Source organism: Lepidochelys kempii, chromosome 1 (assembly GCF_965140285.1).
Source record: "Lepidochelys kempii isolate rLepKem1 chromosome 1, rLepKem1.hap1, whole genome shotgun sequence".
Classification (NCBI taxonomy): Eukaryota; Metazoa; Chordata; order Testudines; family Cheloniidae; genus Lepidochelys; species Lepidochelys kempii.
The window spans coordinates 149,601,284-149,628,001 of NC_136380.1; the positions used below are offsets into that span (position 1 = coordinate 149,601,284).

The 26,718-nt window shown below is 40.3% G+C and overlaps 1 protein-coding gene across 11 annotated transcripts in view; it reads right to left on the bottom strand.

Annotated features, from left to right (window-relative positions):
* DMD (dystrophin) overlaps positions 1–26,718 on the bottom strand; it is a 1,937,833-nt gene that overhangs the window by 1,251,583 nt on the left and 659,532 nt on the right. For all 11 annotated transcript variants that reach the window (XM_073357918.2, XM_073357898.2, XM_073357881.2 and 8 more), the window contains exons 14-16: positions 22,874–22,975; positions 22,668–22,775; positions 12,068–12,247 (exon numbers count right to left, since the gene is read on the bottom strand). In XM_073357918.2, the coding sequence (XP_073214019.2) occupies positions 12,068–12,247; positions 22,668–22,775; positions 22,874–22,975 (390 nt within the window). The remainder of the gene's footprint in view (positions 1–12,067; positions 12,248–22,667; positions 22,776–22,873; positions 22,976–26,718) is intronic.

Here is a 26,718-nt window from a genome sequence, read left to right on the forward strand (position 1 = left end):
GGTGGGTCAGAAATTAGGCCTAAGTGGGTGATAAAATGAGGGGATCCTTAAAATAAGAGACTTTGGAGAGAAAAACTGGTGACTAGAGCAAGCTTCATCACTATGGTTGCCTCTCTCACTGTTTCCTGTGACCCCTCACCTTCTTCACCCATTCACCTAAGAATGTCCTGACTAGACCAGACCTGATGACATCACCCTCTCCCCACTGGCTGCAGCTGAATTCCACCATCACCAGGGAAGTCAGACTTTTACCCTGCCCCACTCATGAGTCCTTTTCCTTCCCCACTTTATTTCTTTTCTCTCCCTCTCCTTTTGCCTTCTGTCTAACCATTGTCTGTCTTAGATGGCCAGAAGGATATATTTTGCGACACTGCTGTAAGTCTGTGACCAGAAAAGTAGCTAAAAGTGCTGTCCTAAACAACCCGATGCTGGTACAAGTTTGCCAGGTCTCAGGCTGGCTGATAAGACCGTGCTGGGCCTGTATTTCTCTAGCAGTGACTTTGCAAATGAAAGTCAATGCCAGAAACAGAAGCTGCATTTTCTACTTTTGCTGTTCTTGTCTCTCCCCTGGTGTGCGCATTTGCCCTAGGCGAGGTCTACAATACAGATTTATATCGGTATGACTATGTTGCTCAAGGGAGTGAAAAATCCAACCCCTTGGTGGTGTAGTTACACCGACCTAACCCCCCACTGCCTACCCCATGTAGACAGTGCTATGACGACAGGAGAGCTTGTCCTGCTTGCACAGTTACTACCTCTTGGGGAGGTGGAGTAACTATGCCGGCAGGAAAAGCTCTCCTCTCACCTTAGCCGCATCTTCACTAAAGCGCTATGACAATGCGACAGCTCTGGTACAGCCATGCCGATGTAGTGTTGTACATGAAGACATGCCCTTCTATCGTGTTCTAGAAAATGGGATCAGACTAACAGCAGCCACAGCTGCTCCACTCCATCTCAACTAACAACTTCTCCTTTTCCCAAAAGGGTAGTTATTCCCCACCTAAGAGACCGTCAGACAGGCTTTTTTCCCTCTCTCTTTCTTCCTAAAGACTCTCTCCAGCTAAAAGGAAAGGGAACAGCAAGGGATGCTGTTAAAATGAAAGACCCTTAATACTTCACAGTTCCAATGATGTAGCTGTTTTCTATATCTTTAATAAAAGGTGAAAAGAAAATTAAATGCTGTGATTGCCATGGTACTAAGCAGGCTGAGCTCTCTGTATACCAAACCCCAAGTACTGTTTCATATTGGACAGTTTGGGGGTCACGTTAACACCACTGACTCTGTGGGCCCCTATATTCCATCTAAATTAATATCACTTCATGCCATTACACAGGTTCTAATTGAAGCAGGGAAGTGTCCTGCCCAGTCCGTCAATCAAGCAGAGAAGGCACATTTCTTCCTTGTTCCTGCTAGCTGATGTGTAAGGGAGTTGGATGTCTCCTAGACCAGCTGATGGTTCACGGAGCTGTAGCAGAATATAAAGATAAGGTCTGGCAAGGTAGCCAAAGTAGCACTGCTGCATGAAGATCTAGGGTTTTTAAGCCATGTTCATCCCCTTGTTATCGGTGTTCTCCTATTCCCAGGGGCAGGGATCTGTGTCTCAATCTCCAAAAAGTTATGATGCTATATAAATGTATAGCAATTTGTCATACATTGCACAAAGCTCCCTGAAGATCCCAATTAAAGAAGAGTATGTTCCTATCCCAATTATTGGGATATTGGTGTTCCCATCAGTTATAAAGATACGGCATATCAGACGCTCTTTTTCTTTCCTTAGCTCCACCCCACTGTCTTTCCCCATGGAGGGAACAGAGTAATAAGGAAGAGGCCATACACTTGTTACCAGTCATTCTCTTTTTATAAAATACTATTAGTAAAACCAAACAGTATTCCTCCCAAAACTGCCTAATCTCCCACCTCCATTGAGGAAGTGGGAAAATTCAACTGTTATTTGTCCAATCTATGTCGGAGCGGGGAGAGAAAGGGAAATTCCATTCTATTTATGAAACTGGTAATCTGTTTTACTTATTGTACATAATTTAGCACAGGTAGGACAACTGCAAGGGGGCTACATGCCTTTAACCTCTAGCAACCCCAAGCTAAATGTATTTTTTTTCTCTTAACTAACAAACAGTTAACATATTTTTACATAAGAACATAAAGATGGCCATATTGAATCAGACCAATGGTCCATCTAACCTAGTATCTTTGGTTCCAACAGTGGCCAATGCCAGGTGCTTCAAACAGAATGAACAGAACAGGGCAATCATCCAGTAATCCATCTACTCTTGTCCAGTCCCAGCATCTGGCAATCAGAGGCTTTTAGTTACAAGGGGAAAAATTCTGTGGTCTTTACTCAAGCGAGTGCCAACAATTTGGCACAGATTGCAGCAGAGACCTTTTTAGCTGTATTTGAGTGTGGTGTATTTATTGGAATTGGTGGTATATTGGCACTATCACCTGGCAAATATCTGTGCTGAACAACTGCTATAAAGGACTTGTTTAAGACAAGCCTTTTATTTTACTTCTTAAATTGCTTCCAAAGTATATATTTTTAAATTGCTTCTCTCTTGGGCTCCTAGGTTACATGCCATGGCTTTAGTGTGCTCAGATATGACACAGTAGATCACAGCAATGATAAAGCAGCAAGTTAAAATGAAATACTACTTTATAAAAACTAACACTTTTTTTAAAATGAACTTGCACAGCTCTGAAATAAATAAATTCAGATCAAACCTCTGCTATCTCAGGTTTTATAAAGTTTGCAGATGAAAAGATGAGGGGATCACATGTTATTTTAAAGCTGTCATTTAAAAGCACCCAAAATCATTGTTTCGTCCTCATGTTCATTTGGGACCATACCCTGCCATCACTCTACACGCAACGCACTTACTAAACTCGGTGAAAGTTTTACCCCAAAATCAATATCAGGATGTTTCTGACAACTTAAGGCCATATCCTGTCATTGTTCCATGCGTAGATCAATTGCAGCTTACAGGGAATAAAATGCAAGACAAAGAAGAAAGCATAACTGTATTCTACTAAATATTTCCCCAGCCTGTAACCAATTGTAGAGTAGTAACAGCTTCAGCTGCTGGTTGGAAACTGCTTTAAACAAAGCACGCCATGTAATTACCATATGTTCACAAATGTCAGATCACAATGCATAAAATGCTGTGGGGTCTGATGATTTACATCTTCAAACCGTGAAAAATATTTATATGCTTAATCAACAAAAACAGAGGTGAAACATGTGCTTTGAAAGAAAACTGAACTATTAATTTGGAGCTCATAATTGTCTAATTACCGACATGGTGTGGGGGTCGGAGTTAAGGAAAGCTGGGACTTGTATCTAGGGCCATTTTAATGTCATGTTGAAGTTCAGAAAGATTAGTTAGATACATTTTTATATTACTACTCTCAATCAGATAAGAACTTTCAGAAACTCTACTTACATACCAACAAATGACTCTTATATTCTTCCCCAGAGGAATAACTTATCTCATCACTAAAGTGGTTTGCTCCATGACTAATTCAAGGGTGTCCCAACCAAATGCAGAACAGCTTCGTCGTCTTTCTAAACCCCTGAAGTACAGATGTCAAACTGAGAAGAGAAACTATGGCTTGGACTTTTAACCCATTGTTACAGAGTCAGAGCTGTGTGGAAGAGTCAGATGACGCATTACAGAAAGAAGCGTTCAACCTACTCTATCAGAATAATATCTGTGGGCCTATCTTAAAAATGTATGCAAAGTAAAGGTGCACCTGCTTTTTGAGTAGGAAAACATCAAATCCCCACTTCATTGTTATGGAAGCATATACTGTGTGTGCGCACATGCATGTACACGTGTAATATTTTGGGAGTTTAGTACCATGTTTGTTTTTGTATTGTAGAACAACTTTAATGCTACTATTTATTAGTGTAGGCATCTGGCAATGCACTCAGCTGTGGTATACTTGTAACCTCCCTTCACTGTTGGAACTGTAATTTGGTCTTTAATCAAAAGCATGAATATGTTTAAGGAATGGTTGGGAGGACACAGTTGGGTTCCCCTCCACAATTAAAAAAAAAATGGCTGAGGAGATGTTGCTTAAGTAGCATCACTAATTTAGGCAGAGTTACAGCAAAAATAGCTGAAGTTTGAAACTTGGCATGATTATAGCCCTCAGCGAAGACTATTGTCCTTGATCAGTTTGAAAAACTGTTCTGAAAAAGTTATAAACATTTGAAAATAGCTACTGAGCAAGTACAGTATATTTCTCATGAAGGCCCCAATCCTGTAGGCTAATCCATGGGGCAAGACCAATTGGAGTTAATAGGACTCTGTGCAGGTGCAAGGGTCTGTCCATATGAATACCTTGCTTTATCACAGCCTATAACTATAAAAGCATTTTAAAAGAAATACAGTGCACTTGCATGTATAATCTAGTTAAATACTCATTTTTCAGAGCTGCTTTATTGACTTTATAACTTCTGAGCCAATCATCTTCAAATAAGACTTGTTTTGTAGCTCTCACTGAGACTCAAAAAAATCAAGCAATGTCAAGACAACAGATCTGAAACTTTAAAATCAGCAAAATTGAGTTTGTCTTAAAGCTAAGTGGAAGAACCTGAATATTTAGAATGACAGCAGGCTTTAAGGTCTGAGTCTATCTAAAAGTGAAATTTGTCCCATGACTTGCTGATTTTAAATGCGCCAAACTTTGAAACACACAAACTGATTTTCTTCAAACGTGACTTCACGTTTAACTACATTGTTATCTATCATGTGGTATCTATAAGTGACACTTACATTGAAGATAATTAGTCACATTTATCCTGAATTGGGAAGATCTTCATCAAAATCTGATCCCCATCACTCCTTGTGTAACTTTCAGATCTTTACAGGCAGCCTTCCTGCTCTATTCCAGCTTCCCTATTGTTCCTACAAATGTGTTTGCTTGTTGTTGTTGTTTTTCTTTTGGGGGGAAGGAAGGGGCAGGACTTTTTTATTTATTTATTTAGGTTGAAATTTAAATTGCTCCAAGGCCTTCAGTTAGGGTAGAAGAGAAAATGATGCTGAGGCTACTTTGTGCAAACACAGCCTCTACCCTTGAACCCTCACCACGAACAAAATCCCCACAGCTGAAGTTATCCTGGCATCATAAGCCTGAGTTTACTCTAGCTCACAGACTTTAAGGGAGCACAAGATGTCTTAGATCCACACATGAAGAGAAAACAATGCATTGCATTGTACTGTGTTCTCTTGTGAAACATTATGTGACCTTGTAATTAGACTGCATTAGCGTGCATACAGTGAAGATTGAAGACGTTTGTAAGTAAGGTTGTGCACTCGAACTTTCACTTCATCTGACTTTTGGGTGTCTTACTGTGCATCATTGACTTTAAACTAACTGTTTTTTCCTCAATTAATTTATTATTCTGTTAATATGTTAATTTTTATTGAGCACATCTCACACTGTGGCAAGTAGCTAATATAAAAAAAAATCATCATTCATCCACTAGAAGCATAAGGTTTGGGGTTTTTTTTCCCCCAAAGAAATAAAGTTCCATTGTAGTCAATATTGAAGTAATTGCATAAAGCTTCAGTTAACAACAGGATATACTTTCTTATTAACTTGCAACATGGAGAAGACTATAGTGAGCTGCCTAATGCCCATCTTGTGATTAAACAGATTACAAACTCCCAGCTAATTGTCTAATTTTCTTTTAAGAACATAAACTTTCACCAGTAGTTTTCTTGTTGGCTAACCAGGGAAATGAATTTTACTAAGACACACTACTTGAATTCTTCACACCCAGCACTAGATTTTTGTGCAGTGCAATGAGTGTGAACACACGATAATTATACCGTGGGTAAAAGTTACAGAAGTATTTAAGTGACTCAGCAGTCCAAGTTCCATTTGAAAAAAGTGATTTAGGCATGTAGGTACTTTTGAAAATTTTATCCTGGGTGCCTTCTTTTAAGAACAATCAACAGCTACCAGTTGCAACTGTGGTAGTTGCTGAATGAAGATGACACAAAAATCAAGCATCTTTTGTTAATATTTACTTCTTATTGCTTCTGATCCTGCATGCCCTCAGCTCGCAGAAATTCCACTGAAGTAAACTCGACTTCTGCATGTTGCAGGCTTGCAAGATCAGGCCCAATGTTGGGGTGGGGAGGGGGCAGGAGTATTATCCATTCATGATCTTACAGAATAGATGACTAAATTAAGTCCATCATGTTTTTTATTCCTGTAAACATGAAAGTATCAATGTCTATAGGGGAGACAGGAGGGGTGGGGGGAATTGGAGTGTTAAGAGATGAGGAGACAACCGCCACCTTTTAAACTAAGAATGAAGAACCAAAATTTCAAAATGATCACAGCACACCTTAAAGCCAGGGGGAATTTGGCTGGCTGGACAAATGAAGGGAACAGTTCTTTATGGCTGCGGGAAGGAGGGGAGAGAGGTCAAACTGCTGCAAAAGGGGAGAAAGGGCCAGCATGGCGACACTAACTCATTCCTGGGAACCGGAGGGGTAGAAGGGTTTAAAAGGGCAGTTCAGTGTGGTGAAGCCCCCTTTTACATGGAGCAGGCTGAGGCAGCCCCCACCCTCCCTCCCCTTTAGGTAGTGAAATACCAGCTTTAGTTAAGACCTGCTGTGGGCATTGCTCTAGCTCCTTTTTAGGGGGGGGCTGGGAAGGAATTTTTCCAGCAACAGCAGATTGGCCTAGGTCACCTTCCCCACAGCAGATCCAGGGAGGGCTTTGTTGACATGTGGCATGAAGGGAGTTAGGCTGTATGTTGCAACTGATTATGTAAGTGTGGGGTAGATGTCTAGTGCAGGTACTCGGTAGGGAAGGGACACAGTGACCAGATAAATGACCTGGTAAAGGACTTTAAAAGGAGGTGTTGGTTAAAGGAGCAGAACAGGAGTTGGGGGGTTGAATGGTATGGCATTATAGTCCACCTTAACCCTCCTACAAGGGTAGATGGCAAGATCCCAGACATGGGTTGGCTGGGGGACCTGGATGGAAAAAAAAAGGGGAGGGGGACTGGCAGAAACCCCCCAGGTAGTTACTGAACGATCACGGATTTACCCGCACTGTACACTTTTATCTGCTGGGTAGTCCCAGACATCTAATAATAAAGTTGTGGCCTGATTAAAACCATATCAAATGTTTCCTGTCCTTCTTTTGGTATAGCCTGACAATGACCTCCAAATTATGCCTACAAAAACGGTGTGCCCAGCACTTGGTTGTATAAATATTGAGGATGAGGTTTTGACAGTTTGGACGATGTGTCTTCAATGCATGTGTAAAGTAACAAATATTTTAGGGTTGTTTCAGTACTCATGTTTTGGGAGAAAAAAAAAACAATTTATGAAAAATGTATCATTTATTTATTGTAGTTTACCACTGCAGTTTTCAGTGGAGCAACTAGGATGCTGATTTTCATTTTAGTTTACAGGACTTATAGTTTGTGATTACTGAATGGTCATTCTAAGGATCTATTACTCTCTAGAAGTATGGAGCACAGCACATGTAATTTTGATCAGTTTAATGCCTAGTTCCTCATATTTTAATAGGAATTGTATTTATCTAAACTAGATTTATAGTTCAGCACTCATTAACTATGATACATAAGGGGTATTATGAAAGGTAAAAGAGCTGAGGAAAGTCATAACTGTGTGGATATGTTGTAAGATCTCAGAGATCAGGATATCAATTATTACTGAAATTTAACAACCGTTATTTGTGGAGGTAGAATGATTTTCAGAAGTTTGAGTATAGTTACATATTTTGCTAGTGGATGGAGGCAGTGCACTTATGCATTTCTCTAGTGCATTGAGGGATCCCATTCAGGGCCACACACAACTGTGGCCTTGAGATCCCCTGAGCATAAAGGCTACTCAGATCCTGGCTAGCACAACTAGCAGCCCTAGTCACCCATTAAAGAGACAAGACCAGGCCCTCATGTCCACTCGTCATGTACTGACCAGCAAAGCAGCCCAGGCTGAAGGGAAATGCTTGTTACACCTTAGAGGATGTGTTCCCTGGTAGCTTCAGGAAGCCTTGAGCCTGCGACTCACTACCTCCTGCAATTCCTTATTGAGGCCATGTACCCCAACACAGCTCCAAACTCTGGGCTGTCACTTTAATGCTAAACTGCCACAGGATTTTTGTCTGGATAAAGACTATAGGTTGGAGCCCAGTGTAAATACACAAGTAGCAAATCCAATCCTCAGCTTCTATAATTACATACTCTGTGGAGCACAAATGATTATTTTAACTCAAGTTGCCAAGCTGAGGACTAGCAATTGCATGGGATTGTAACTTCCACCCCCCACCTTGCTCTTCTCTTTACTCCTCCCCCAAATGAATTTTGTCTACTTCAGCTAATTTAGTAGGAACACAAGAGCTGGGCAAAATAAATGACTCAGGGATTTTAGATTAGAGGAAGGATGCTGTTGATCACAGGTGTTCCAGATCATTGCAGGAAGTTTAACCAATCTGATTTTATTATTATGCTCTTTTTAACCATTAGGAGGCAGAGAATTTCCCTCTGTAAACTATACCCACTGCAATCCTGGAAGGAACAAATTGCAGTAGCTAACATTAGCTTTCTTCTTCCATAAATGTCAGTATTACTTTTTTATTTCCTTTATTGTCTTAATTGTCTCAACTTTCAGATATCTACATGACCTCCCTACCTGCCTTTTTAATCCCTTTTATTATGTAACCTACTTGTGTTTTACTGTCCCTAGAGGTCCAAACTAGGCCTATTTTTGGAAAAGCTTCTCATCACTGCTAATCTAAATTCTGTTTAGATTAACAATGTTAATGTTAACAAATTTGGGACCACTCGTGTACCTGGCCCATCTGTTTCTCATTGCATTTGCAGCATAGAGTCATTTAGACCTGCTCAAAGAATGTTTACTGACAGTACTGAAAATGGCGTGAGAAACCAATTGGTCATCTACAGTGCAGTGATACCAATATTAGCAACATTGGTGGAACAGAAATGGTGCTAGGAACCATTGTGCAGGTTGAAGGGTACACAGGCTGGGCAAGCCTAGATTACTGGGTTGGAAAAACTCCAGCAGCAGGTCTGCACTCCCATGGCTGTTAGTGGAGCTGCACACAATGGGAGATTTTCATAAAAGTTAATTGCAGACAGAGCCTCTACGGCTGAGTTTCTCCACCTGCAAAACAGGGAAAAATAATATTCCCATCTACCTGGGGAAGCTTAATTCACTAATGTTTGTAAAGGCCTTTGAGAATTTCAGATGTAAGATGTTACAGAGGTGGAAAATGTTAAAACTAGAGCTAAGTGATTAAAAAAATTAATCATGATTAATCGCGTTGTTAAACAATAATAAAAACACATTTATTTAAATATTTTGGGATGTTTTTCTACATTTTCAAATATTTTGATTTAAATTACAACACAGAATACAAAGTGTACAATGCTCTCTTTATATTTATTTTTATTACAAATATTTGGATTGTAAAAAACAAATAAATAGTATTTTTCAATTCACCTAATGCAAGTACTGTAGTGCAATCTCTTTATCATGAAACTTGAACTTACAAATGTAGAATTACGTAAAATAAAACGGCATTCAAAAACAAAAAAATATAAATTTTAGAGCCTAGAAAGTCCACTCAATCCTATTTCTTGTATAGCCAATTGCTCAGACAAACAAGTTTGTTTACATTTTCAAGAGATAATGCTGCCCACTTCTTGTTTACACTTGTGACATTGTAAATAAGAAACGGGCAGCATTATCTCCCATAAATATAAACAACCTGGCTTGTCTGAGCAATTGGCTATACAAGAAGTAGGACTGAGTGGCCTTGTAGGATCTAAAGTTTTACATTATTTTGTTTTTAATGAAATTATGTAACAAAAAATCTGCATTTGTAAATTGCACTTTCACGATTAACAGATTGCACTACAGTACTTCAGTGAGGTGATTTAAAAGAATACTATTTCTTTTATTTATCATTTTTACAGTGCAAATATTTAGAATCAAAATAATAATATAAAGTAAGCACTGTCCACTTCGTATTCTGTGTTGTAATATAAATCAATATGTTTGAAAATGTAGAAAAACATCCAAAAATATTTAATACATTTTGATTGGTATTCTGTTGTTTAACAGTGTGATTAAAACTGAGATTAATCACCATTTATTTTTTTAATCATGATTACTTTTTTTGAGTTAATCACATGATTTAACTTCAATTAATCAACAACCCTAGTTAAAATAGTTATATCCTCCACTGAACTGAACTGAACTACGGTGGAGTCCTGGTTCTAGGTAATCAAAGAGCTGTATTTATTTTTATTAGTATTTCTAAATATATGCTAGTTCTATGCATTTATGGGTAAAATATGGTAATTTCAGTAAATGTAAGTTATATAGCTGGTCAAAACAGTTTTGACAAAACAGTTTTCCATTGGGAAACAATTTCATCAAAATATTTTGTGGTAACATATCCATTTTTGATGACATTTTCAATGGGAAAAAAGTCTAAATGAATCATTGAAACATTTTCTTTTGATAAGGAAAAATGTTTCTTTTGACTGTATGATTTTGATTCACTTTGTTTCAATGTTTATATTATATTAAAACTTTTATTATTATTCTAAATTTGAGAGAGAAAGAGAGAGAGAGTATTTAATGCAATGTAAAATCAAAAATCAAAACAAAATAATTCTATTGTTCCAAATCAATTTTGGGGGAATTTTTGTTGCACAGGAAATTTTAAATTTCAACTCCCCTTCTCAATTGGAACAAAATAAAATTGTAATTTTGGACTTTCCCACAGAACAGAAATTCCAATTTCCACCTAGCTCTAGTGAATAGTAGTATTCATGTTAATTATTAAGTGGCTCTATGGATTGAATTAATTAGTTATGATATTTATTAAGGGCAACACCAGAAATGGGTGCATTGGTGGTAAGCAGCAGTATTATACAGCTATCATGAGAGGGCATGTGGCAAAGGGAAGCTAGTCAGATGAAGTTAATACTGAGGATGCAGCAGAAAAGTGGCCACACAAGTATAGAAACAAGAGGAAATTAATATATGTATTTGGGTCATGGAATATTATTTGAAGGAGTCTGACTCCCAGTTCTAGATCTCCTTCCTGCCATCCTAGCTGCTGGTATAAAGCATCTTGCTCAATGCTGGTATAAGACAAAGAGATGGATCAGAGGAAATTAGCTGAGGCTCAGTCCAGTCAAGACTGAGATGATGGTAGGTCAAAGAAAACAACTGAAAACTTGTGCAAAATTATGTCATCCCTGTCAATCGAAGGTGTTTGTCTGCCACTTGCCATTTGAGTTCACAATTTTGAAGTATTAAATCCACACTTGCTTTTCAATGATCACAGAGGAGAAGGGAATAATGTGGCTTTTTTTTTTTACATTTGTACTTGGACAAGAGGTTGCAGTTTCTCTGTCTGATATGGACCTTGCTACTGTGATTCATGGCATTGCTGATTTTCACAATGTGTTCTACATAGGGCTACCTTAAATCTGTTCATAAATCATGGTGTGGAATGCACAGTGATGTATCAAGATTCTATGAGCATATGATACTAGTTTGCCATGATCTACATTGACCTTTTGGTTTCCAGGTCGATTTCCAGGTGTTGGCTTTATTTTATAGAGCTCTATGTGGCTTGAAATCTGCCTACATTAGGAAGCATATTTGTCTTGTGTGCTGCTGCCACAGATTGAAATCAGTGGGGCACCTGACTTGAGCCTTCTTAGATTAATAGAGAGAGGACTGTTGCTGGCAGGGTATTCTCTGTGAGGACCTCTCAAAATTGGAATATTCTCCTCCTCCCTCCCCCTTGGTCTGAAATCATTTACATGTTCTGACCTTCAGGAAATACTGTAAATTATGGGGATATAACTTTGGCCTAAAAAATAAAACCTGACTAAGAAGCCGGGTAGTGAAAAGATTTTCAAGAGTCTGACAAATAGCAGCAAATCTACTTCAGGCATTTGACTGACAAAGCATTTAACTATCATCAGCTGATAGAATGATGGTTATGACAAACCTGCTTAGAATTGCTCTCCAGCTTCTGCACAAGATTATCCCAACGCTGGGCAAAGTTTTCCAGCCGACCTTCCAGCTTTTGAGCCACTGCTTTATTCTTTACTGCTGACAGGAAGTCCTGCATAAGTGAGCTCAGCTTACCCATTGTTTGTCTTTTCATTTCTAGATCTCCTTTTAGGATCTGTTAAAAAACAGAAACCATTCAGACGACATGCTGGTAATTCAGGAGAGATCTCTATGGAATTGAATATGGATAAGAATCGTTCATATAAATTCCTATTTTCAAGATTCTTGTTATAAGAAAAGTTCCTGGTAAGATTGACAAAGTGGAATGGACATGTTATAGTTTACAAGGCAATAAAACATGACAGATGGTGCAGGTCCAGACATCATAGCATGTCTCAGGTGATAAGTCACAAAACCAAAGGCTGTGTGACTTTAACTACCCTAAAAGTGCATCAGTGTTAACAAATATAAAAATTAGAAAATAGTATTTTTCAAGTTTTGCTATACTTTTTGTCATATTGGTTATTTGAGCTGGCCAGGAAATAATTTCATTTCGGGGGGGGGCGGGGGAGGAAATGAGGTTTTGGAAAACATTTCATACTGACCCAGGACTAAAAGCCAAAACCTTAACATTTTTCATGGAAGTGAAGTACTGCTGTATTTTGTTTCAGACACTCTGAAATGTTCCCTTCTGCAGAAACGTGTAAACAATGTATACTCCTACTGGACTCTCAGGCTCCCATGGAAACTTACCTGAGCTCCATTAGAAATTTCAACAAAATGTGCCACGTTCCCATGGAATCTTTCCATTTCTATGAACTGACATATTCCAATGGAAAAATGTTCAACTGGAAAATTAATTTCCAGTCATCTATACTAGTTATATTTCTACTAAACTTTACCCCTAACAGAGTTACTGCCCACAGACTGTACTCACCAGCACCAAATTCTGAAATACTTACTCAGTTACATAGTACCCTATTCCAGGAGTGTTCATACTGAGTTCAAAGGGACTAATCCTAGTGTAAGGTACTATTCAGCACAAGTAGGAATTTCACAATCTGGCTTCACATAGTTTCTTGAAACATATTAGCACTCACTGACATAAGGCACAATATATAAACACACAGTGGAAAGGAATACTTACTAACTTTTATAAAAAGCATCCAATCTGTTATGCCATTCAGAACTCCACACATACTTATGTTAGACTCCGGTATTTACCATGTCTGTCTTAACAAGCTTTCTCATAAAATCATGAGAGTAGGCGACATCGAACCAGGTCTGAAACAAAGCATAGCCTACACAGACAGCGACATACTGCCTTGAATTGTCTGGGAGGCTTTGCCTGACTCTACCCTACTGGCGCACATGAGTAGCAGAAGCTGGACTGTGAGCCACCAAAAAAACATGGTTCCTGATCATTGCCATTGAAAGGAGAACCAGCACTCACATGTGATAACTGGGGCTAGGAAGCACCATGTTAATGTGGCTATACCTGTGCAAAGGGAGTAAAAAATGCTATCACCAATAAAAGCGAGGGGGAAAAGAGTTTTACATCCACTTCACATAGGTGTAAATGTCTACATAGGGCGCAAGTCAGTGAAGAATCAGGACCCAGGTCTCTATTGGGCACCATCACAGAAGGAGATACTGGCAAGTAAAGGAAGCCCCACACACCTAAAATTACTCAACGTATGGCTCAGTGTGACTCAGCATTGTTTTGCAATATCCATGCATCGCTAAGGATTATTTACCACCTGGCCTGTAACCGAACCTAATGAGGAATTTTTTGTTTTCACTCCTGCTTATCTAAAAAAAAAAAAATCAATGCATTACAATAATGGAGGGCAACTTCAAAGGATGAGTTTTGATTTTATCAAGATTTGACCTAAAACACTAACAAACTCGTAGAGAATGCAATTGAGTACTTTGCAAGACAGTCAAGCTCTCGAAGATTAATGTTTCTGTAAAGTTACATTTTATGTAATTCCATTAGACACACAAGGCGGGTGAGGTAATATCTTTTATTGGACCAACTTCCGTTGGTGAAAAAGACAAGTTTTCGAGCTCTTCTTCAGTTCAATGGCTTTCATCAAAAGTGCCTGTAAAATTGCATAACACTTGTTTGCACAATAGTTTCCCCTAACTATCCAGCCATTTCAAAAATCTAGAAGCTGTCAGAATGTGTTTGACCACCTCTTTAGGTGGAGTTCACAAGGCAGGAAATATTCCTGTCAACACAAATGCTGTATAGTTCCCTACCTCACACTCTGAGATAGAGAAAACTGCAATATAAAAAGATGCACAGTTTGTTCTAGGGTAAATATTTTATGGCTAGAGATGGTGTCACTACATGCCCTCAGCCTCATTTTTTCAGTAGCTTCTTTGGAATACACCCTGTGTTTTGTTAAAAATTGAGATACAGCATAAAGCACCTATATTCAAATCTACCCTTTGTAAAATGGTTTCCTCACCCCCATTATTAATATACTTCCTCCAGCTAGTTATTTGATTTAGATGTTTTTCTTTTTTAAAATCCAACTGCAACCCCCCCCCTTTTTTTTTTGTTCAGATAAGCAGTGGCTGCTGTAAAACATATTTGTCATTACTTACCTATTGAAAGGATGACTCAGGCAAGAAATCCAGGACTTTGAGATGACTGAGTGTATATGTATGTCTGATTATATAGTTGTCACTGCTTATTAGGCTGAACCCATTTTTAGGGTTTCAAAGATATTTTTAAGGAATACTTATTTTAAGGACAAATTACCCATTAGTATTAATCATAATACAATCTTCTTATATAGCACTGCAGTGAGACGATGTGGTCCTGCGCCACCCTGGAGAGGCATGAGCCCTTCTGGACACCAAAGTGGGCGGAGTCAGAGAATCCTGCACCCTCCCCCCAGAGGTCAAGGGGCAGAACAGGAATTATAAAAGCCCAACCTCAGAGTTCACTGGAGGAGCAGACACCAGAGAGGCCAGACGCCTGCGGGCTAGCTCCCTGTTGGGAGACCCCGGCAACCGGCAGCAAACCCCAAGACTGGCCCGCCTGATCAACACCTGACACTGACCAGAGCTCGGAGGAGCTGCCAAGCCTGCCCCTCGCCAGTTACCCTGAGAAGCCCATGGTACCTGACCCCCGGAGGACACGGTCCGGACCCAGGTACCTCTAGAGGGGGAGGTAGGAAGTAGCCCGGGGGCAGCCGACCCTAGTCTGGCTGTAGCACTGCCAGGCCCCTTGTTAGCGTGTTGCAGCCACGATCCCTACTGCCACAGCAGCGGGTCTTCTGCCGCTGCTAGGGCCCCGGGCTGGGATGGAGTGGAGTGGGAGGACCTGCGTCCCCCCTGCAACCCAACTAGTGGGTGTCAGCCTTCCCCTCACCCAGGCTCCTCTGAGCTGAGGACCTGGGCTTGCTGTTTACCTGCCTTTGCTCAGCCCCTGCCTCAGGGCCTGGGCCATTGACTCTCTGCTGTCCTGCCCTGACCCAGGGCCTGGGCCTGCTAAATATAACTGTTTGCTCAGCCCCTGCCTGAGGGCCTGAGCCCTGGACTCGCTATTGCCCACTGAGCATAGGCCAGGTGTGAATAACTGTCTCTGTTTGCCTCTACTGCTGCTAATTCCCAGGGCTATTTCCCCGTCAACAACTGGAAGAAAGTACCGAGGCGGTGTGGTCTCCTGCCGCCCTGGAGAGAGGTGAGCCCTGGCCAAACCCCTCTACAAGCACTTTTCATGAGTAGATCTCAAAGCACTTCACAAAAGAGGTCAGTGTAATTATCCACATTTTACAGATGGCAAAACTGAGGCACGGGGAGGTGAGGTGACCCAGCAGGCCATGCTCAGAGCTGAGACTAGAACTTTTACATGGCTTCGCAAGTCACCGGCCTGTGCTCTATCTATTAAGCCACCATGTATGCAACACAGCACACATCCAGCGTGGGCTCATGTGCCTTCTACATCACCTGCTAGCATGTTAAGGAATGTGAAGCAACTATGCCATTGCACTGGTGTGGCAGTGATGGTCAGGAAGCAGTAGGGAAAACAACTGAAATAGAAAGAAGTCTGAGTTCTGAGCGTAGAGAATAAGACAGCTATTTTAAAGATTTTAGTGTAAAAAGAAATGCTTTAGAGACGGGACAAATACCCAGCTGTATTAGAAATTGTCTTAGGGAACACAAGCTCATTGGTAATCTATGTGCAAAGTGACAATATCTAAGCAGCTTTTCTTACATGACCTTTAAATTAATTGAGTCCCAAAAGAGATTTAATACTAAATGAAGCAAACTTGTATATGTTAATACAGAATGAACTATGTGAAACACACAATTTGCAGGTACTAAAAAAAGGCTGCTACTTGCTATGATGGGTTTTATTTGAACAGGAATTCTACAATATATTGCATGTATAAATTATATGAAAACAGAAACAACTTAGCTGAATTGGTATAATTCTCAAATATAAAAGATTGCTTTGCTTGCCCACCTGGTACAGACAGAGGGGAGTCTGATAGAATCCCATCCCAGAACACATGTGCAAAAGAAAGATTACCTGCAGCTAACCGTAGTTCTTTGGGTAGAGTGTGAGAACAGATCCAATTCTTGGGATATACATATACCCTTGAGTCAGAACGCTTTAGAAAAATAGGGCTGCACATACACCCTCATATGGAATGCAAAGTTAGGACTTGTATATAGAAACACTACATATAATAATCCCTTAATTCCTTTTATTTACTCAGAATCTTTATTTAAGTCTCTGAACATATGGGGACAGGGAATTTTAGATCCACACTGATGATCATGGTTGACTGGGCAACAAATTGGCAGATGAAATTCAATGTTGATAAATACAAAGTAATGCGCATTGGAAAATATAATCCCAACTGTGCATATAAAATGATGGGGTCTAAATTAGTTGTTACCACTCAAGAAAGAGATCTTGGAGTCATTGTGGATAGTTGTCTGAAAACATCCACTCAATGTGCAGTGGCAGTCAAAAAAGCGAACAGAATGTTGGGAATCATTAAGAAAGTGATAGGACAGAAAATATCATAATGCCACCATTTAAATCTATGATATGCCCGCATTTTGAATACTATATGCAGATCTGGTCACCCCACCTCAAAAATATATATTGAAATAGGAAACGGTACAGAAAAGGGCAACAAAAATGATTAGGAGTATGGAACAGCTTCCATATAAGGAAAGCTTAATAAGACTGGGACTTTTCAGCTTAGAAAGGAAAAGACTAAGGTGGAATATGATTGAGGTCTATAAAACCATAACTGATGCGGAGAAAGTAAATAAGAAAGTGTTAGCAAGTTGAGATGAACCCTTGGATTCTTCCTCCCACCCACGCCAATGTTTACCTCAATCTTCTTAATGTGCAAAAACTACAAATGGTCTTGTCTTCATCAGGATTTTACCTTGTGTTAGCTAACACGTAAGGATAACCCCTCCCCCCAGCGTGGACTGCACCCCAAGAGACTCACAAAGGAAAACCTCTTCGATTTAAGTCAGAGCTTTTTCTTACTGAAGGCTTAAGACTCTTCAGGAGAGTTCTTGGAATTTCTCTTAACTGTCAGAATCCAAATGAATTAACAAGAACTCTAAGCATCTCTAAGATGCTGGCAGGCTTAAGGATCTGGCTAGAGAAAATGACCCTGACCTTTCAAAAGGAGATAAAGAAGGTTTAGCAGTTAGACTGCAGGTTCTGATGCCAGACCTGGAAATCTGGGAGACAAAACTGAAGTGCCCAAGTAGGAACTACTAATGTAATATGTGGTTGGTCCTGTTTGGAATTCCCAATAACCCCTGGAAACCAGGAGGAAGGGAGATAGCAATTTTCTATTGAAAGAGGACTAAGGAGCAAGACCTTCACATTGGTAATAAAGTCAATTTTCCCTCCTTTAATACAAGTCTGAGGAATGCAGTGTAAATCTGAGTTGAGTGTCCTGCTCCACAGAGTAATTTGTCCTCTCCCTGAATAAACTGGCTTCCTCAGAAGTGGAGAGCCTTCACATCCATTTGTACTCCTCAGCCATGCTATCCTGCAAAGTGAGGCCACTGAACAAGTGGTTGAAGCTAACGGTACTTTTACATAGCCAGTGGCAGTCTACAGTAGTGAATTTCCAAGCTCAGGTCAACAGATCTGGGCTCGTGCTACCTGCCTCCATCGGCTTCAGAGCCCAAGCTGCAACGTACACACAGCTATTTGTAGTTTGGTAGCTCAAGCCCAAGTCTGTCAGCCCAGCTCCCTGCCCTCGGCTGTGTAGATGTACCCTAAAATGTCATATGTCAAAGGGCACACTTCGCATCTCAATGACAGAATATGACAATCACTTCTTCACTTTCTCCAGAAGGTAGTCCAACAATATGAGAAGTATACTCCAAGACAAGCAGTCAACTATGGTCAACATTACCAAACAGTTTGCAATCCTCATCTAATGGGTAATGGAGAAATTCAGTTTAATCTTCATGACATTTGTTAAACTGGGAGAAAGAGAAGGATGATCAACTATTCCTTAGGTTGTTGCAACAGCAGCAGCAATGTGAGAACCTGGTGCAGGATGAGTGAATAAAAATATTTATATACCTAAGACAACCTACCTGTCCACTTGGATTTCTGCTGAGACAGGGACAGGTGCTAATTCTAAAAGACTATTGTCATTCAGTGGAATGGATACTCTGCCTGTCTGCTACCGTAGTTCAAAGATATTAAAAAGGGAATGTTACTTCCAATGTACAATTGATAATTCAATACTGAAAGCCTCATCCATCTTATGAAAACTGGAAATTACCAGGTGACTTTAGAAAAAAATGTCAGTACAGTCTCATCTAATAAAGATGCAACTGATTCTGATGCAACTGAATCAGCAACTGACTCTGGCTAACCAGCCAATAGTTTCAAAAACAGGAATAGGAGTAAGGCTGGTGGTGGGGCCCTTTATCTACTAATGGGTCCCAAAATTCATCTCCATGAGGGCAGGTGGGGGTCAATGGACACTGCTTTCAAGAGGACACGTACTGAATAACAAGGGGGGGAGGGATAGCTCAGTGGTTTGAGCATTGGCCTGTTAAACCCAGGGCTGTGAGTTCAACCCTTGAGGGGGGCATTTAGGGATCTGGGGCAAAAATTGGGGATTGGTCCTGCTTTGAGCAGGGGGTTGGGCTAGATGACCTCCTGAGGTCCCTTCCAACCCTGATATTCTATGATTCTAAGTATGCATGTATATTCCATTAATTGGAGTTTATATAAAATTACTCAAAGGAAAATGTCCCCTTCTTGACATGACATCTTCAATCAACCAGGAAAGAACAACTTGGAGGCCCGACCCCAAACCTGCAGGAATCAATTATGACATGTATACTTTTAATCACTCCTGGAAACTAGTGATATCGTTCCTTCTCAGAACCTGTGACAAACCATTCTATTCTCTGGCCGCTTGCCAAACCTCAAAAATGTGCTACATTGTTGAACAAAGCTGGACTTTGTCTTCACAATTTTCTCCTCACACAGGGACTCCAGAACACCTCAGGCTGGTCCTGGTTACATGAAAGCCCTTTACTCAACTCTCTGACAAGTCAATCACAGCTCACTTACTGGTTACAGGACTAGAATTCAGAGTAAATGAATGAAAATGTAAATGAATTTAAGTGGAATCCTTTTGTGATAAAGTAAAAGCATGGGCATAATCCTAAAATAAGCTTTAGTCAAAGTAAAAGCTCAATTCCAACAAATACCTTCTAGATTCTATTCTGTCATTCACTTTAACACTATTGACTAAAAGTGTATATTTCAGACCATGGACAATTATTTTTGGCAGAAAGAAAACAAAGGGTTAGCACAATATACCCACAGCTATGCATGCTTAAGGTTATGATAACAGATGGTCAGAGTTTTGGATCTCAAATTGTGGCATATTTTAAGGAGCATATTTTTAGTCACTGCCTAAATCAGCAGGGATATTTACCATCAATTCTGGACCAGCTGCTAGATATCTGTTAATTAGTTTAAACAATCAAACAGTAAGATTTTTTTTAAAATTTATTTTAAAAATACCTTTAATTTGTTCACAGTGAGGCCAACCTATTTTGAATTCTAAGCACCTCAGAGAATTATTGAAACAGCTTACAGTAATAATACCAGAAAACTTTAATATAACAAAGGCCACAAAGATTTTTGTACATAGTACAAGACAACAAAATATAGTCAATATTATTTCATAGAACTGAAATTGATTTAATTATTTTAACTGCATAGGTAGTTATAACCCAGCAGTAACACATTGCCTGAAAAATTTCACAGTTTGTAAACTGTTAAAATTCCACTTTACATGGATGTGATGTTATCCATGAACCAGTGTCCTTCTACATATCTAAATAAATAGTAGGTGAACAAGAACAGATTACTTGCACAATTCCTTTTAACAATGACAGTTTTTCACCTTCGCTGCCATAAACATTGAGGTGAAAATGTACCCCCTCCATCTTATTGTAGGCAGAGTCATGTTAATTTGTGAAATTATTTCACACTGAGAACCATAGAGTTTAATGCCAGAAGGTACCACTAGATCATCTAGTCTGACTTCCTGTATATCACAGGCCAACAACAACGCATCTGCACACTAAACCCAAAATTAGAGCAATCTTCACGCTTCCTAGTGTTTACCCCACTAAGGTATTTGTAGAGAAATCATATACCCTTCTCAGCCTTCTTTTCGCTAGACTAAACAAGCCAACCTCTTCCAATCTCCTCGCATAAGATAGGCCTTCCATTCCCCTGATCATCCTAGTTGCTCTTCTCTGCCCCTGCCCAGTCTGAACTGTTTTTAAAGTACAATGAATTGTCACTCTATTGTCTCATTTTTTTCTTTTTAGAAAGCACCACCAAAGTCAAAACATATCAAGATCCAGATGCAGCAAGCATCTCAATTAGAGTTGTCATGCATCCAGTTTTTGAGTGGAATGCCCGGCCAAAAAGGGATCCTAGCAACTCTGGTCAACACTGCTGACTGGGCTGTTAAAAGTCCAGCCAGCAGTGCAGAGGGGCTAAGGGAGGCTCCCTGCCTGCCCTGGCTCTGTACAGCTTCTGGAAGCGGCCAGCATGTATCTGTAGCCCCTAGGAGCAGGGGCAGCCAGGGAGGCTCCGCACACTGCCCCCGCCACGAACACCAGCTCCGCAGCTCCCATTGGCCGGGAACCACAGCCAATGGAAGCGGCAGGGGTGGCGCCTGCGGGTGAGGGCAGCGCACAGAGCTTCCATGGCTGCCCCTGCACCTAGGGGCCACAGGGACATACTGGCCACTTCTGGGAGCCACCTGAGGTAAGTGCTGCCCAGAGCCCACACCCTGACCCCTCCTTGCACACCTTCAGCTGGAGCCCACATCCCCCACACCCCAGCCCCATACTCCAGCCCTGAGCCCCCTCCCAAACTCCCTCTCAGAGCCCATACCTGCTCCCGCACTCTGAACCCCTTGGCCCCAGCCTGCCCCTTATCCCTGGTCCCACCCCAGAGCCCACATCCTCTCCTGCACTCTGAATCTCTTGGCCCCAGCCTGGAGCCCCCTCGTACACCCCAAACCCCATTCCCTCCCACACTCCAACCTCCTGCCCCAGCCCGCTGAAAATGAATGAGTGAGCAAGTGTGGGGGAGTGAGTGACAGAGGGAGTGGGGATGGAGTGAGTGAGGGGTGAGGCCTCGGAGAAAGGTCAGGGCAAGGGAGTTTGGTTTTCTGCAATCAGAAAGTTAGCAACCCTAGTCTCAAACCTGGCCAGGATTGCAAGACTCTCACTTACAAAGTAATAGAATGCAAAGCAGTATGTTTCACTTAATAAAGACTATGAACAGCATGTTTTTAATTTCCAGGAAAGAGCACTGAGCTGGTAGAAGGACAGGAGGGTTGTGAAGAGAAATTGACTGATGTTTGAGAAGCACTCAGATATCGCGAGAGAACCATAAAAATGCTCAGGAGTAAATTAATAATGTTGTAGTCTTTGCTGGGTTTAGATGGTGTTCAATAAATATGATCATGGCCCATCCACTGAATGAGTAGGATACAAAGAAATATTAAATAACTAACTACACATTCACTAAATATGGCAAGAGTCCTCTGGGGAAAAATAGTATGTGATCATATAATATATACTCACAAGAGGGCTGAATTATGGCGTACAGGCACCCTTAAATCTGCCGTTTCCTAACTTTTGAGCTTTTGACTTTGTGGCCTTAATAGTATTTTTAACATATTTTTGTGTCTAATTTTATGTATATAAAATAAACTGTGCACATACAACATTGTGAACTGAAGCTTTGTATTTATTTTATGTATATGAATTAGATATTAATGTTGTAAATGTATACATAATAGACAAAAATATGTTCAGAGAATACTATTAAGGTTGCAAAGTCAAGTGGCACAGATGAAGCTCTTTCATAAGCAAAATCAGGCAACAGTTGAGGATTCCATGCTCCCCAGGTACCAGTGATCCCAAGAGACATGGAAGCTGTTCAATTGGATGAACCCAGATGTGCAGTCAGACTCGTGAATGAGGAAAGCAAAACAAAAAACTGAACAATGGAAAATACATACAGCCAACTTTCGCAGACTGGCACGCATTTCATTCTGATCTTTAAAGCCAGTTGTATGAATCCTGCTCACTGCATCCTCTTTCTCTGTAAGCCATGAATCAAAAAGGCACTGAAAGAAATTCAGATAAGGGAAAAGCCTTCGGTAAGACCATTCAGAGTGCAATTTTTTGAACAATGTTCTGGTTTATAACTGATAACGCTACTCACCTGCTCCTCAGCGAATTGCTGCCACTTCCGAAGAATATCCTGCAGAAGGACCCAGCGATCCTCTGTCCACCTACAAATGGCTGCCCACCGCTCTCCCAGATCCTAAAAAGAAAGCAGCACACACAACACTTCGTAAATATTTAGTATTATTGAGGCTCATAATATTTCCCCATGGCACTGAAAATTTTGATGAAAATACTTTGATAACCCCCCATTTTAAATCTCATTCTTAAAATAATAAAACATTGTGTGTCATCCTGAAGTGGATATCGTCATTGTTTGAAAAAGAAGTACAATGTAAAGAATTTATGAAGCCATAAAGCCAAGAAAAGGGAAGCAATTTAAATACCAAGATATGGATAGTATATCTCCATTAAGTCTGATACTACTATGGTTTCTAAACTTGATGGTGCCAAAAACACAACAATTTGAAATGTAATTAGGGTTTTCCAGAGTCTTGATTATAATGGTAAAGTCCCAGATGCACTCAGATTATTCCTATCTGCTATAGGATAGTACTGTCAGCATAGAACATCAAAGTCCTTTATTTTTCTACAATGTTCCAGCGAGAATTATTGAAGTAAAAATTCTACAAAGCACTAATTAATCCATTTTCTGTTGCCTAATAGATATCTGTATACATGCACACTATTACCATTTGAGATTCTTGCATGATTCATGTTCTTTGAAAAAGCTCTCATTCTCTCTCAATTTTAAGCAAAAATTCAGCTCTCTCTCTTACTTGCTCACTTTAGAGACAAATGCCTAAAATAGGAAGTGAGGGGTAATATAGCTGTGATTGTGCAAGGTACCGTAAAGTTCTTTTTTTGCCACAAGTGAGTTATTCAGGTCTTCCCAAACAAATAGCAGCAAAAATGTTATTGCAGCCCATGCCATCATATGCGTCCTCGCTGTTGATCTCACGCACACATTTTGTGGCAAGGGGTCTCTTCAAATTTTCCCCATTTATTAGTATATTAGTAATAAAAGAAAGAATTGTGTCCATGGTAAGGATTGTGGTTTATGATAACTGTCATGGAGTCCCTGGGCGATGCTCTGGAACTGCTCCCTACGAAGCCAGTCAGGACTCTGCGAGAGCCTCTTCTCTGTGAGCAGAATGTCTTCAGGGCAAAAAGCTCACACAGCTTCCACCTTCCTGGGTCTGACCTCGGAGCATTGAGCATCCTCTGCCCCTCCGTGCACTTCCCACAGCGAGTCCATCTAGGTGGGGTCCTGGGGAAGCCAGAGGGTCCTGCACCCCAACTCTGCAGTAAGATGTGCCTCTTAGCCCTCCAGTAAAACAGAGGTTTATTAGATGACAGGAACACGGTCTAAAACAGAGCTTGTAGGTACAGAGAACAGGACCCCTCAGTGGGGTCCATTTTGGGGGGCAGTGAGCCAGACAACCACGTCTGCACTTCACTCCACGTCCCCAGCCAGCCCCAACTAACACCCTCCAGCCCCTCTTCCTCTGGGCTTTGTCCCTTTCCTGGGCCAGGAGGTCATCTGATTCCTTTGTTCTCCAACCCCTTTAGCTATCACCTTGCCTTAGACCATCAGTTGCCAGGAGACAGAGTGTCAGCCATTTATGTACGCTGGTCCTTTGCTCTGCAACAATTACACCCCTTTATCCCACCACCTAGAGACTTAAGAAATGCATAGGGGAAACTGAGGCACCCCTAAGGTATTCAGAGGAAACATTAAGAACAGTCCCACTTTGTCACAATAACAAAAGTGCAGCATCTAAACAGTTGACTTTTAAAACAAAAACAAAAATTCCTAATCCCCCGCACACACAACCAAACCTCTCATACAGTGCCATACCATGCAATACCATGGATCTGCAGTATGAGTACAGGATCCAGCAACATTGCATAGTAGGAATTGCAAGAATGTTATATCACGCTCCTCAGTAAAGTAAAAGGCACATTGCAGATGTCATCTGACTGTGTGGCCAGGCATGACACTGACTGCATGCCACAGCTGAAAAGCTTGTGACATGCTTTCCACTTCATTAAGTAGCAAACCAGAACTGCTCTCATAGATTAAATGAACAATTTCCAATATGAAGAGCTGTCTCAGATCTTATACTGACATATATTAGAAACATGAAAAATATAATTGATCTACCTTCAGAGAGAGGATGGTAGATTTAAAACAGTGCCATTTTTTCAAGCAGCACATATACTTGATACCATAAGACTGAGGAATACCCCCTTTCCTAACATCTGGATGCACAGGTACAAACTATGCTTCTAGATTTTTTTGAGTTCAGATTAAAGTTCATGCTCTCGGTATTTTATTAAAGAATGTCCTAGTGGGTATTTGCTTTAGTTTCAATATTATATCTGGACAAATAATGCATAAAGAAAGCTTTCCACAAATATCCATTTGATTTTTTTCATTAAATTGCAAAAAACCCAAAACTCAAATAAGTTTGAAAGATGAATTCAAGAAATTCTGAATTCAAGAAAGTCTGTGGATATTCTATAAGCAGGTAAATACAGCATAAATTCAATTAATAAATAAGTAATCTTTAATTATTCACTCAACTCTGTTCTTTGTACCTATAAGCCCTAATAGGTTATGGATGGGCCATGACATGGATAGGTTTTGTAAAAGTGTGATCCTAAAGAAAAGATTAGTTGTTTCTCAGCTTCCTTTTGTGGCCCAACCTGCTTCCAAACTCAGGACTGACCTCAACTCATCTAGCCACCTCTTTCCCCAAGCCCAATATATTCCCAACCATTTCTGCACACTGACTGTTTATAAATCCCGTCCCCATGGCCACTCCAGATACCACAAGTTCTCTCCTGGTTGCTTTGCTTGATTGCTGTAATGTAGATCATCTATTCTTTCTGATTGCTTGATTGACTCCTTACTATAATCCAGTCTCTGGCTCCCGAGGCTACATTCCTCCCGCAAACCTGGTTGTGGTGTCCACCAACCAGTTCCGACAGGGACTACTGTCATTATTCACTAGATGCTAACACAGCAAGCAGGATTTAACACATCCAAAATAGGTGGTCTAATTATCTCCTCTAATGAATGTTATGTTGAAGTACTAACCTTGGAGTAACACTCAGTGTTCTGTATTGGTATTTATGGAAAATCTGACAACCATGTTTAATCAACATTCTGTTTATTTACAGATAAGTATGAACACTTCTTTTGCTTGTTTTTGGAATATAATGGCCAGATTTTCACTGAAGTTAATGGGTGATGAGTATGTTCAACATTTTTGAAAAATCAAGCCACAAAAGTTTAACAGAAGAATTCAGAAATCAACATGATGACACCTAGTGTAAGATTTTACTTCTCTGATTCAGTGTGTAAAAAATCTTCTGTGGCTAGTCTGCTCCCATTGGCTAGACATATGTAACTCAATAACAAATTAATCCTTGCAAACTCTCTTAATAATTTACACTTATTAAACTGGCTCATGTTCTTTTTTCGAAGTGCAATGCAATATAAGCCTAACAAATTATTTGTTAAGAAAAACATCCATTTTTGATCAAACAAGGCTCTGTGGAAATCTGCCATAATAAAGGAAGAAGATTCAGATTCTCCAGAAAGCTACATTTTCCTGAAGATAACTAACAACTTACTGTTTGACCTGAACTACTATAAAGAGTACTAGAGTTGCAATTCCTCAAAACTCACCGTACATGGTAGAGAGGTATGTGTTATGTATGTAGGGGCAGGATTTGAGCTTGGAATACACATACATTTACCCCAATAATCTTTTAATGGGGTGAAATCCTAACCTTACTGAAATCAATGGCAAAACTCTCTGACAACTGCACCCCATATTCATCATAGTGGTATGATTATGATAGGATTAT